This window comes from Pyxicephalus adspersus, chromosome 5, assembly GCF_032062135.1.
Source record: "Pyxicephalus adspersus chromosome 5, UCB_Pads_2.0, whole genome shotgun sequence".
Classification (NCBI taxonomy): domain Eukaryota; kingdom Metazoa; phylum Chordata; class Amphibia; order Anura; family Pyxicephalidae; genus Pyxicephalus; species Pyxicephalus adspersus.
In genome coordinates this window covers 135,715,452-135,730,001 of record NC_092862.1, presented here as the reverse complement: position 1 = coordinate 135,730,001, position 14,550 = coordinate 135,715,452, and the positions used below count along the sequence as shown (strand labels likewise).

Here is a 14,550-nt window from a genome sequence, read left to right as displayed (position 1 = left end):
GGGCAGCAAAGCGGGTACAATGTCATTTTCCTGCCTATAAGAAAACTCCATGTCCCATGATCCCTTGAATTGCGTGTGATGGATGGGGGTGTCACATTTGTAGTTTCAGCTCTCTACAACACAACAGGGTGGCTACAAATAATGACAAGGAGCTTGAATCGTAGCCACAGACATTATATTGCTCTTTGCAAAGGATACAAATGATTTATGGGGAGTGATTAAACACATATATATTCAGAACAACAAGAGGAGGGAATGTGATATTAAGACACAGGCATCAACCAAAAACTTCTTTTGATTTCAGCTCTTCGGTTGTGATTTTTGTAATAATACAACATGATTTTGACCTGCATTTCACACTGATTTGAATACTTCAGGAAATATACAGGCTCAGTTAATGAATAAGTGCATCTTTTAGAAGTATAAATAATAAATGTAAACCCAATTACTAAAATCTCAGCTTTTACAACAATAATGTGCTAATGTCATTTCCAAAGTATTTGTAAATCTGCAGCTTTTATTAACATAATCCTTGGTGATCCTGCCATGGAGGTCCTTGTTTAGGCATTTCCTATACTAGTATGACTACTCACTGCACCTGTGTCCCAACTGTTGACCTGAGTTGTCAGCCTGTCCTAAGGGTTTATGATGAAGACTTTATGTGGTCCCAGTAGAACTCATGTGTCCATAAGCACATGTACCCTGGATACTGTCGTTGTTCCAAGAGCCCAATATTTAGCACAAGTGTTGCCAGATGTAGATGACGGTCCTAGATCCAGTCACTAACATATGTAACAGGACACTGAAACGTGAGCTGATCTTCCCAAATGGAACTTTTTTAACCACTGGGGATCCACAAACTAACGCGTTTTACCTTTTAGCTATAGAAGAGGCAATATTTTAAGGCTGCTCCCATTAAATCTGCTGGTTATATAAAACAACATAGCAGGTATTTCTTTCATTTTTATCACAAAATTCAGTAAAAAGTTCAATGACGTTGTGCAAAATGCGTAACCAATATCAGACACCAGATCAGTTAAAAATGGTATGGTTGGCTGATGCGGGTTGCAATACTTTGCACACTATTGATTTTTGTGCAAGGTATTGTTTTATAGACTGTTTTCAGGACAATTATTCCTAATAAAGCTGGTTAATTTCTATAGATTGTCTTTTGTCCCTTAACAGATCTTCTGATGGTAAATTATTGTCTTTTTCAGGCTGGGTTTCCATTAACTTTTGGTTTTCCTTTCCCAGCCTTGCCGGATTCTGGTGATTCGTTGATCGATGCATGGAAGCATGAGGATGAATTTCATAACTAGGACAGCACATGGGATGATCAAGGAGATGACAAAGGCTGGGGGGAGATACCACCGATAGAATGGGCCATAGATGAATCTGTCTCCACCATAGACCAGAGTGTGGGCTGTGCACAGTACCAGGGTCAGGTAGCCCAGTTTTGACTGCAAAAATAACAAGAAAAAAGCCATTTAGCAAAGTCATAAAGAGAATTAAGGAAATTACAATGGTGAGCCTCCATTTGGTTGTAAATTGTAAATCAGCATGTAATATCTAGATGTAGTATATCAGAAGCCAAAACGTTTTGCCCCATGTCAAGTTTTTTTGTATTATCCGTGTTCAATCAGGGGGAATCCAATACAAAAGAACAAACTGGCTTCCCCAGACAGCCCTTAACTCCTGGCCATATCTTTCCTTTGATGACATTTCCAACATGGGGAACCCTTGAAATAGCTTTCAGGTCTTCGGGGAACCTCTGTAGACTTACTATACCTACAACCTAAAGTAACTGGCTGGGGCAAAACAGATTTTGCAGACTTCTAACCAACCCACCCCATACCCACCTCCTAACCAATAAACATGCCATGATTTTTGCTTTTATTATAACACTTTGATAAAATAGTATTTGTACTGTAAAAACCATAAACTTCAATATAAACATAACTTACCCATAAATGAAAATTAACAATATTAACCATTAACCTCACAACTCGGACTCTCAACTTAACCATACTGGTTGCTGGTCCTCGAAAGCACCCTGTTTACACGTGTAATTGCACCAGTGACCAATCCTCAATCATGGAGCAGGGAAAATTTGATTAAATGATGTTAAACCCACAAGAAACCATCACAAATTCCATGCAAGCAAAAACCTAATAGAAAGTGAACCCAATGACTTCGGTCTCCTAATATTAACCAATTTCCTAAATGACTGCACTGCACATGGTTACTTGTCAGTACCCAGAAGGTGAGTTCTTTAGTTATGCAAGGTAAAAATAATTTTTTAAGCTTTTTTTTCATGAGCTGTATTATCAGTTCAGTTTTTTTAAAGGCATACCAAAGTTAGAAATGTTTCTTGTTTCTATATTGGTTGCCATTCCAATGTCAGTAGAGGAGATTCAAGTGTTAACTGGTTATATTAGTGAACAAAATCCAAAAGAAAGTTAGCAGTTCCAAAAGTTTCTATTTTAAAATGTTATTGTACTTTTTAATTAGGTTAAAGTTCCTAATTGAATTAAAATGCTGCATCATTTGTTATACAATATTCTTCAGAGATTACACTGAGATAACGAGCAGTGTACGATACAAACTTGTCAAGTACCATTTTAAAGGGGTTTTAGAGCTTTTTTTAAAAGGAAATTAAAAAGTATTAGACAACAATATATATTTTTTATATTGTACCTGTTTATAAATATACATTTTGTAATAATCATTAATGACAGTTGATTTGCAGACTAGGTGAAAGTTGGTGAGTGTGACTCTTTCCTGGTTTAGCAGTCCATGTAATTGTGTTTCCTATCCTGTAATCTATTTTTAGTTTTATCCCTTTATATGATATTTTTTGCATGCCGGACCAAATAAATATAACATGAAAAATCTGGGTTGTAACGTTTTCATTTTTCGGTGAATGATGAGAAAATGTAAGGTTATGTTTGAGGTTGCGGTGCATTTACCACTTAGTCAAGCCAGGCAACTGCGTCTGGGGGGCTCCTACATGTAGTTTCTCCCTACAGCATCTCTGTAGAGAATAAAAGGGGGAGACAGGGAGTGGTATCATTACAAAATGTGCAGTCGCTGGTTAATTAGGAACCAGCACTGTGGTGCACGCGCATAAGCACCTGCAATAGTGCCAGCTACTGGAAGCCATGCAGGATAGTTGGTCTGAAAGCAAGTCTGAACCTTTCCTAATGGGAACTTGCCAGTTTATTCTGAATGTGTTATGAAAAACTGCTGTCTGCTGCACACCACAGAGGTCCCTCCACATTTAACCAAAGTCTTCCATAGAAATGCCGAGTGCCACGTGTTATTTGCATTTGGCAGCAAAGGCCACTTAGGTTCATGGGTTTTTGCATTAAGGCACCAGGGAAGCCTATTGAAAATATATGGGATGCCAAAGCACAGTGGCTAGCACCTTTGCCTTGCAAAAGGGTCCCAGCCAGAACACCATCTACAATAAATTTGCATGTTTTCCCTGTGTTTGTGTGGGTTCTCTCCAGTGGTCTGGTTGGGCACAAAGATGTGTACATATGCTTATTTGCTCACTGCCAAATTGACCCTGGTGTGTGTGAAAACATGGAAGCATGGTGTGGTCTGCTTGGTACTGTATACCTGCAAACCAATTACAAAATTAAAAAAGGCGAGCACGCATGTACATTGATAGGCATAGAAATAAATGAGCCCTTACAGCAGCATAATCATAAACATATCACTAAAATAAATCCCATTCTTCATACTAAACTCCAGGCAGATATATAAAAACACAAAATAATGGAGCTTTGGATTTATTAATATGTGATTATCCAGTATGTATTTTATTTTAAATCAAGCTACACCTACCTACACATAATCCTTAACATCTACTAATCAATTGAGCCTGAACTTCATTTAAAACTCAAATTAAAGTAGAACTAAACCCTTGAATAAAAGCAAATCCGTTATTGCAGAAGGAGTGGAAGAGGCGATCAGGTAGGTAAGGTATTGCAGAAGAGACATTGCCTGATCTCTAATTTGGTGGAACTTAAAGCTAACCTAAACTTTTTACCGTACATAACATGACAACTTATTTATATAAATTAGAAAATGTTTTTTTTTTTTTTCAAAGGGTGCAGCACCTCCTCTTTTAATGGTGTTCAAGACATAAAAGGTGTGCAAAGCTTCTCAGGATACTTATATCATGCATCTCGGGAGGCTCTTGGCTGCTCTTTCTTTAATGGGAAAAAAAAACTTCCAATGTCACGCATGCACAGTGAGATCAGCAATCTTTTTCCCTCCATCTATGTCACCCGATTTCGCACCTGTTCAATGCGAGACTGGGTGATATACAAAGAAGAACCTGGAAGAGTAATGAAGAAGATTCCTGCTTCTTCTTTGCCGGGCCAAAGAGGGATACCGGGACAACGGGGGACCCAATCAAAGATCATTCCAATGAATCAATGGTTCTGTGGGATTATAGGTAAGTGTGTTTTTTTTATTTTTACTTTACCTCTTGATGCCTGCTAACAGCTAGAAAAATCTTAACTCTAGGCTGATGTGAAAGACATAAATTAATCACTAATACATCATTAAATGCAGTTTTGCAAACACATGTAGTGTAAGTACCCAAATCTGACCTGCTATCAGCAGTACAGAAGGGTTTATACTTGGGGATGGAGAAGCTGTTACCTGGGACAGACCATTCACAGGGCAGGAATAAGGTAAATCCCCCAATGGAGCACCAAGTAGCGGCGTATAGTTTTCAAATCTAGTCCTAAAAGTTTGACTTAGCAGTAAGAACATATAAAAATTTCACTCACCTGTACAAAGCGGAATTCCCGCCAGTTAACGGCATTGCTGACTGATGGCAGTGAAGTGATGCCCAGCACCACATAGAAGAAGAATCCCAGTATACCCAGTGCCACATAGGAGTCAGAGAGCCAGGCATAGTAGTTCAGAAAGGGATTTGTGCCATTGGATTTAATCTGCAAACCAAACACAAACTTTTTTTATTCTTTTTTCCTTTTTTTTTATTATCTCTATTAATAATGCTAAACTATGTTTACATTAGATTACAAAATTCCCACTAATGCAGCATTACCGGGTGCTCGTGCCTGCAGTATTTGCCCAATGAGATAAATCATTTTAAGCCTTGCTGAACTTCCTATTTATATTTTGTTATTATTTATTTACTGCAAGCTAAGACTGTAGCCGAGTTTATTGTCGTAGCTTCTAATTCATTTTAAAACGTTTTCTAAGCCAACGGTAAATACACAGAGATTTTCAAATGAGGCCTGGTAATACCAGAGCGCCCAGTTTTACTCAGATATCCAATGCAATCCAAAAATCTAATTTAAACGAAAGCTTATTTTATAATCCAGGAAATATAATACAGTACGCGAAAATGTATATGAGATTAAAAAATAGCGAACAATCAATGTATCTTATGCCAATGAAACTTAAACCTGACAATTCTTGCAACCTGAATACTTTTTCTCCATATTTGCCTATTTTGCATCAATAATATTTGGGTAGATTTATTTAAAGCGTATAGGCTGGTCAAATAGCAAAGAGAATTATCCCATTGCAAAGATATTTCACTAAGCTTAGTACATGGGATTAAACTTTGCTTACTTTAATCAACCAATCATAAACAAGAAAAAAATCATATTCCTTGCATGTGATTGTTTTTTTTTTTTTTTTGCACCACATCCACTTGCTAGATGATAACTAAACACATACTAAATACATACACACGTGCAATTATTGACATTGGAAAAGATCTTTAACGATCCTTTTCAACGACAAAGGACTGCACGATGCATGAACAAGTGTTGTACATACAGTACAGTTCTGCTTGAAAAAAGGGGGGGGGGGAGGAGAACAACGAAGCGGCACCCTGTTGCACACTCCCCTGCTTCCCTTGCATTAGGATCATTCGTTTGTCCATCGTCCGTGGATCCGCCAGGATGGTCGTTGGATGACAGGCGCTGCACACACCCCAGTTTCTCGTCCGATATCGTCCCTGAGCCGATTATCGGGGGCAAGAACCATTAGACGTGTGTACCCAGCTTTACTTTGGTAAGTAAACAGCCGTTTTCCCTTTAGTAAATCACCCCCTATTGTTTCTGGCTTTCTCCAATGATAACCGAACATGTCTCATTCACAATGCAGTGAGTGTTGTCTCACAGCATAATAAAGGGAGAAAAGCCTGAAAAAACAGAAAAACCTTGCAGCCATCAGATCTGAAGGTGAGTAATGTAATGCAATGTATTATATTTTTTACCTGGATCTAACAAACTTTTCATGCAATTGCATGTGTGTGATGTGTTTCCACATGCTGCACATTGATTTTAGTGGAAATGTCCATTATACAGTGGGGATGAATGAATCAGAAAATGGACAATTTATCACTTTTTAGCTTTGCTGAGATCTGTATGCAATTCTGTCTGAAGCTAGGGCTGTGGGCCAGACCATATACAAATTTTATACTTAAGCCATGTACACATGTTGCAACATCCAAGATTTCCCCTGACTTTGTTTATCAATCTGCCACTGTAAATTGAGGAATAATTGGGAAAGAACCACTGTTCACTCCTAAGGAGGAGAGCAGAGAAGGGTGAGACTTGCTTATTCATCCCTTTCCCCTCTCCATAGAACAGAATAAAGCTGTGTGTACAGCCATCGTATGTTAATGTGTCACTGAAAAGATTGTTTCTATTGACAATCCTCTGACCTCCATCAGATAGTCTGTACAGTCTTTAGCAGTTCAGGAATTTTAGTAGATTGAGAGAATCTGCATGCAAATTTCAGGAAAGCCAACAAATCTCCAATTGCCATGGCTTTCAACATTAATTATTCCCCATAAAATATATTATAGAATACATAGCTGTGCAAGTCAATCCATTCTTCCCCCATAAAAAAAGAATAGAATTTCCCAGTGCTGCTACTTGAGTAAAGCTGTACAGAGGCTGGGTAAAAGTACTTATGAGTGAATGATTACTGGTGAATAAATGTTCTTACCAAATAGTTCCCAGTGTGTCTCGACAATGTGCTAATTCGCAGAGCCTGGCTGATCGTTGTATTGGCACGTCAACACATGCGTCATTCTGTGTATAACTGTTCACTGACTAGTACAGTGTGTCCCAAGCAAGGGTCCTCCAGAGGTTGCTGGGGGTTCCTTGAGCAATATGTGTCTCTCAGGTCAGTTTATCTGACACTAATGATCTTTTTGGCTATCTGTAAGGGTGACATTCTTCCCAATGGCCAGCAATATAGGAAACATTCTTCCATGGACCACCATGCTAATATACTGTGATCTGTGGATATAGTAATAATAGCAGGGGTTCCCTAAGGACATGAAAGTTTTTTCAAGGGGTTCCTACATGTTAGAAAGTTTGAGAAACACTGGACTAGTGGCATCTGTATACCTGCATAAAGCTGAATGATAATTACTCAAACTCATCCTCCAGAACTCAGGTCAGGAGTCATTAGTTCTTAATGACATTTATCCAGCGTCTGTACAGGTCTTTACCTATATAGGCTACAACAAATTGTCCTGATAAAAATTACCTCTTCAGTAAGTTTTTGCAGAAAACTACAACACAAGCAGAAGTATATCTAAAGCCAAAACTTATTGGGGAATATTTGGGTCCATTACAGCCAGGGCTCCGGGGCAATGGGATAAAAGACATTGGAAGCTCCTCTTAGGCATTTGTTACTGGAACAGATATCTCTATTAGAACTGGTTTCTTTCTATTTCTGCTCTGGTGACAACTGTAATAAAATGTATTTCCCATCTCCTTTTTGTCACCATGTAAAAGTAGGGAAATTTGGTCTGCACTGCAAACATGCAAACCGCAATAAAAGTTGATAGTGTTTCATTAATAGTCGTTCTAAAAGTACAGAACTAGGTTTTGGCTTTAGATGCACGTTGTTTTTTAATAATAACTCAATATAATTTACTATAATTAAAGGATTACCTGCGCCTTTAAGTAAAATTCCACCCACCATCTTACATAGTAACGTATAGGCATCACCAGGGTGTAGATGGCATGTAGAAAGGCATAGGCCAATGCTACCAGTCCAAGCTGTTTCCGGCAAAGCATCCATTTGTCTAGCCAATCTGGAAACCGGCTGTATTTGGTGCCTCGGTACAGCTGGATGATGGCTGCTAAGATTCCGGGGAGGTAAACTAAGGCCAGCAGAATTAGAGACACAATGGGGAACACTCGATTGGCAATGGTAATCATGATCACGTAGGAAGTGTCCTCCTGGCGTGTGGCCAAGGGCTGGAACACTTCAAAGATGAGACAGTAGAGGAAGACCAGTATGGTGAATCCAGCACAGATATAGCAGGGAAGTCTCCACATTGGAAATAATTGGAGTGGATAATTCTCAATCTCTTTGGCTGCTAACAGAGATCCTTGGTCCAATGGTGTCAGTCCAAGAGATCGAACAATCTCCATAACCGATTCCTTTGCTTTTGTATCATCTCCGCAAAGGTAAACCTGTTTGGGTATAGGAGGGGGTTTGAAACATGCAAAATATGAAAGCAATGGCAAAACAGTAATTACAATGTGAAAATGAATATAGATTGAACTTCTACTGACAATACTAACATGTATTTTTTATTATTTGTTTTTATTTGTGTTGGCATTATAACTATTGCTGTTGTGATTATTATTCTGCATTGATATATTTTACTAACTCCAAAAGGATTTTCACTATTCTCATATCAGCTCAAGGCTGGAAAAAACTCTGAAACCTAGTCACCAATGCACTGAAAACACAACAAACTCCTATGTATGTGACCTTTTTCTTTATTGCAATTGGTTTTAAAATACCAAGGGCACCAATATAATTCTAGAAAATATCATGTGATACTTTTACCAATTTTTCCAAACTTTATTGGTTCACAGTCATAAGGGAAAGGAAATTTCTGCCCACCTATGCCAACACATCATGATTGTTAGCTCTGTGGAGCTAATCATACCATTTGATGCTGCTCATTCCTGACCAGCTGATCACAGTATGTGGATATCCTTGGCAGACCAGCTGCCTAGAGGACACATGAATTTCAGTATTTTTCCTGATGTAGTCAGGGTGCCAAGAGCATCTGGGTAAGGAAAAGACTAAAGAAAACGCTAAAGAAAACTAAAAGAAAATGGAGGGGGTAGCGACATGATTAAGGAATAGAAGGGGTAAAGGAGCGGTCAGGGAGATGTGTAAATAGCTTGGGTGAAGGGAGGGACAAGGAAGTTTAAGCCGTGGGGAGAAAGTTAAGCCCCTTTTTGTTAAGTGGTGTGATATGGGGTGTTTTGTCCAGGGATGGCAGCTGGTTTTCTAGTAGGCAGTGGTTTGTGTGGTGCTGTGGAATGTGGGGAACCGCCTAGGGTATGTGTGGTATTAGGTGGTAAATAGACAATTCTGTTTAGTTATGGTTAAGTTATTATTAGTTTTTTTATGTAAAATAAAAGTAAAAAACTGTTTAATAGATGAGGAGTCGTGTTAATAAAGAACACCTGTTTCAGCTAATTTATTCCAATATGGATGAGGATATGCAGGTATTGGCAAATGGGGGGCTGGACAGCCAAGGAATGGCTTGGTAGGAAGGTTTCGGGGCTACCCTAGTCATGATTGTAACATTTGCTTTCACTCTCCTACCACATATTAATTTAACAAGAAAATACCGTTTTGCTCTGGAAAGCCCATGACTTGTGACAAAAGAATACAAGTATACAAAATAAAGTTATTATTCCAATTTGTACCAATTGGATCTTATATCTCTTACCTGTCTGCTCGCATCCAACGTCCCCGATTGCAGGGCCCAGGCAGACACCGTATTGAAAGCTTTGACCACTTTAGTTCCTGGTAACAGATCGGCCAGGTGCTCAGCATTGGATATCGGGTACTGGTCAATTTTTAGGTTGTTACTGACATCTACTAAGACTTTTCCTTTCAAGACGTCCGAAAATGGGACCAGAAAGTCATAGTGCTCCCTTTGGATGGCTATAATAATGATGGAGGACTTTTTTGCGGCCTCAGCATGGCTAAGAACCTCGGCTCCTTTTGGCACAAGGTCAGAGGACTTTGGGTTCCTACTCCCAAATATTACAGCATAACCACACTGCACTAACTTATATCCCAAAGATCTCCCAAAATCTCCCGTGCCAAATACACAAACAGTTCCACGTTTTGTTGGATCTGGTTGCACTTGCAGAGGAATGTTGTTCGACGACTCCTCATCCATCTCCTGGAAAGAAAAGGCAGATATTGCAATGATGTATTGATATGTCTGAGCATTTGTAGTATTACAAATCACCAATTAAAAAAGAACTGCAAAAACGGCAAAACAGCTAAATACAAGATGATATTTATATTTATATATATATTGTGACACCAATGCAGGATTGGAGGTGGAAGGGAGATATATTTGCCCAGGATTCCTCTTTTGTGTGAGGTATATTTGCCCAAGATTCCTCTCCTGTGTGAAGTAGCAGGTGGAAGATTCTCACCTGTGGGATAATTATTGAAGAAACACTGAGGTTGGGGATATAACATAGAGCAAGAAGCTCAGTCAGGAACTTAACTTGGAGAGACACAGACAGGTGTCTGTGTGGGCTCAGCTTAACTTGGGGAGACTTAGACAGGGGTCTGTGCGGGCTCAGCTTAATCTGGAGAGACACAGATGGGTTTGTGTCAGTGCAGCTCTATTTGGAGAGACACAGCCAGGGGGACTGTGTGAGTGAGCTCTCTGCCTGGGAACACAGAAAGTTGGTGTGTGTGGATGAACTCTAACCTGAGTAAAAGGTTGCTGAAAGCTTTGTTTGGAGCTGACAGGGAGAAGGCCTCCAGCTGATAGACAGGAACGTCGGATGTATAGTAAGTGCCAGACAGGGGTGGTTTTCTTTTGCTATTTTTGTTATTTTATCTGCAAACTTCAAATAAACCTGACTACAAGTCAGCTTAACACTTATACCTCAGTGTGTGATCTAAATTGGATGAATCAGACTAGTGTACTTTGACCCCAGCAAAGGGATCCTGAGCATATATACACAGACATTCTACCACCCTGTAGGTTGCAAGGTAGCAGGAGTATTTTTATGGGAACCAGGATGACTAGGTAAACTAGTGTTTGGGGTTCTGATTCTCTGCAAATTTCACTTTAACTTTATTCTTTACAATCTTTAATTCTCTTTAGGTTGTTCTAACAAAGTACTTGAGTTACTTGATTTTTCAACTGAAAATTGATTGATAGGTCTGTGCAGTAATTATTGGTAACTTTTAAAATGATTAGACTTTATATTTGATTAAAAATAGAATCAAAAGAAAATTAAAACTTTTTTTAATTGATATTGACAAAAAGATTGATCAAACCTATTTGGTGAAATGTATTTGCTAAATTGACCCAGAACATCAATAGCCACCTGGTTTTGTATCATTGAGCGATACAAACTAATGGTGGTGGTTTTCTGAAATATGTTCAATAATGATTGGTGTAAAGCAGTAAAATGATTGATATTCCCAGGTCGATTTTTATTCAGAGAAATATTGATCATTCCCTGGATTGTGCGTATCTAATAGCAGCAATAGGGCAATTGTACGGAGATTATACAAGGGTAATATAAGTGTGGCCACCTTATTGTGTTCTCTTGCCAGTTTGCATTTCTAATTAGGCTATACTCAGGATGTTCTTTGAATAATCAGTTTAATTATGATTTCTATATAAAAGAGTTTACAGTTACTCTGTGTGTACCTAGAACAGATTTGTGTCACTTTGGCAGGCTTTCTCTTTTTAATGCCAAGCTTTCTCCTGTTGCTGGGTGTAGGTCCCATAATAACTGACAAAAATGACTCCCGATCCTGGAGCTGCACAGTTCTTATTGTATTGCTTTGTTGCTGTTTAATCTGGCCTCATTTTTCACATACCATAACAGAGCAGGTCCTGTCTGACAAATTTACAATCTTTATCCAGGTCCGAAGTTATATGTCTTTCTACTCTTCTCTGTATAAGATTTGGTGTCTTTTGGAGAACTTTGGCAAAAATAAATATTGGAAAAAAAGATTTATCAGCAAAAAAATTATCTTTTCCACAGCTTTAGTTCTGCTTTAAGCAGGATTTAAACACAACTTTTAGATTCCCATTCTTTATTCAATTCTAATCAGTGCAAACTGTTTTTCCCCCCTGTATTACTCCAAGCTAAGTTCTGGGGTGCTAAAATCACGTTTTTTTTTTTTACCATAAAAGACTGAAGACCTTTAGGAAGTTGGCACTGAACACAACTGTGTTAATTCATCCATTACCCCAGCCAGCTATACGTATAAAAGCAAAAAGGTTTAAAAAATGCCCGGTAGGCTGTGTGTTCTGAGTTTGTGTTTACCTAAAGTATATGTTTAATATACATAAGATATAATTCTCCCTAAATGGAAATGATCTTTAAAGCCAAACAGCACTTTGTTCCCTGCAAAGTAACTGGGAAGTGTGCAGCTCTGTTTGGCATCTCCACCTCTCACCTTCCCACTTCACTGGACTCAAACTGAGCAGCATAAGATTCTGCCTGTGCTTCTGTTTGAATTGCAAGCAGAGAGAGCCCAAGGACTGGACACAGCAGGCGATACATAGATAAGTTCTGCAAGCAAGCTGGAAACTAAATGTTAGGGAAAACAAAAACAAACATTAAAGTTGCTAAATAATCTACCACTGTGTTCCATCAATACAGTTTTGCAATAGATGATTGACAAGTAAAATGTATTAACCAACAGCACAATTCCCAGCAATGATTCAAAGATGTCTTTGCATTTACACGGGGTAATTAAAGGGGCAGTTATGGTGTGCAGAGAGTGCTACAGGTAGTCCTCGGGTTAAGGACATCTGACATACGAACGACTCCAAGATACGAACGGGGCTTCCCTGCTCATTCTGTGCAGGATGGAGGCTTGAGAGGGGGGAGGGGCAGTTTGCATGATTTGCAGAAGAAATCTTTCCCTAAATACAGCTGAGGTTGTGGTGATCTTAGGGGGTGAGCTCTTTCTGCAGCCTCTTGTAACTCTTTAATGACCAAGACAAACTCTGCAGTTGTTTCTTTTTGCATATCAAAGCACAGCTTGTTTCAGAAGTTAATGAATGTCTAGGCTCCATAAAGTTTGTTTTTTTTGCTTTGTTTCTGATTCTGTGATCACAGTGAGGATTTTATACAGCAACTGACACCAGACAAACATCTGTCCTAATTGCATTTGTTAAAATGTACCTGTTCTGACTTACATACAAATTCAACTTAAGAACAAATCTACAGTCCCTATCTCGTATGTCACCCGGGGACTACAGCCAATCAGATAAAGCAAATCATTAAAAGATGAGTTCTAGTTAGTCACTGAATGAAGCTGCCTTTGAACTACAATGCTAAAATAACCAGAAATTAGACATGTAATCTAACACGTTGCATATACAGTTATCCACTTGTCTATACTATTGCGATTATATATCATATATCATTTAATTCTGCACATTTTTCTGTCTCATGGTACATATGCACTTACCTCTGTGTGTGTTTTTCTCAGTCTAAGCGACCCGCAAGGAGAATCTGAGGCTTGTACTTAAGCCGTCCAGTTCTGTCCAAAATATTTTCTGCACCATCAGCCAGGATTGTGGAGTGCTGAGCATATTATTGGGTCAGGTCTGACAACTCTAACCCCACCCTTTCTGATTTAACTTCAAGCAAGGATTATACTAGGAAAACCCCAACCTATCCGAAGACAAAATATTTTCCTTGGATTAAAACTTTCACTTAAGAACAAGTTGCATAATAAGACATCCATTTGCATAACTCCATCATGTCCGATCAGCTGAGTTCATAACCTTGGTATGTGGAAATCAGCATTTTTTCAGCTTTTGGCTTCAGCCTAATAAAGGGATTCAGATAGAAAAAGATTGTAAATAATAAAGTAGAAATATGGAGCTGTCATTTTAAGTGTGCAAGTTCCAGGACTCCCTGTTCCAGTTTAAGTACTGCTGTACATGAGATAACAAGGTAGATAAGTATTTTTTTACTATATATATATATATATATATACACTTCATTTATGAAAGTGTATCCCCTCCAGCCTTGGATAGCTTTAATAAATCAGGCCTATTGAGTCTGGAGACTGGTGAATATAGATTATCAAAAGGGAATCTTTGCTTTTCTCCATTCTTGCTGGATTACACAGGTCTACCTTTGATATTCTATCGTCTCTGGTTTTCGAGAGCTCTAATAGATCAGGCCCTCTGAGTTCATAGACTTAAGCATTCAAATTTGAAAGTTCAACTTTGAAGACAATGTATGATGGAGAAGAGGCAATATACATATATACTCAAGTATAAACCAAGATGTTCTTGACCTGAATATCAATACCTACTCCGCTAGATGGCACTGTGTCCTCATGTATAGTGTATAAAAAACTCTTGCCATTTGAGACACATTCTGCAACTCCTTACATAAGAACACAGTGCCATCCACCATTGACCAACCACAGTGCATAAAAGATCAAAAGCAAGAGACCCATATAAGCAACTGATAAATG

The 14,550-nt window shown here is 38.7% G+C and overlaps 1 protein-coding gene across 4 annotated transcripts; it reads right to left on the bottom strand.

The window, feature by feature from the left end:
- Positions 1–158: 158 nt before the first annotated feature.
- LOC140331632 (metalloreductase STEAP4-like) lies at positions 159–13,722 on the bottom strand. Of its 4 annotated transcripts, XM_072412812.1 has the most exons (6): positions 13,528–13,722; positions 11,920–12,024; positions 9,782–10,243; positions 7,971–8,498; positions 4,809–4,973; positions 159–1,460 (listed from the first exon to the last, which is right to left on the bottom strand). In XM_072412812.1, exons 2-6 carry the CDS (start codon positions 11,920–11,922, stop codon positions 1,230–1,232), a joined length of 1,389 nt encoding a protein of 462 aa, XP_072268913.1. In that variant the 5' UTR covers positions 11,923–12,024; positions 13,528–13,722; the 3' UTR covers positions 159–1,229. The 4 variants fall into 4 exon arrangements, with proteins under 4 accessions (XP_072268913.1, XP_072268914.1, XP_072268915.1 ...); XM_072412813.1 differs by lacking the exon at positions 11,920–12,024 and having other exon boundaries at positions 13,528–13,676; XM_072412814.1 differs by lacking the exons at positions 11,920–12,024; positions 13,528–13,722 and adding an exon at positions 11,747–11,872.
- Between the last annotated feature and the right edge of the window lie 828 nt (positions 13,723–14,550).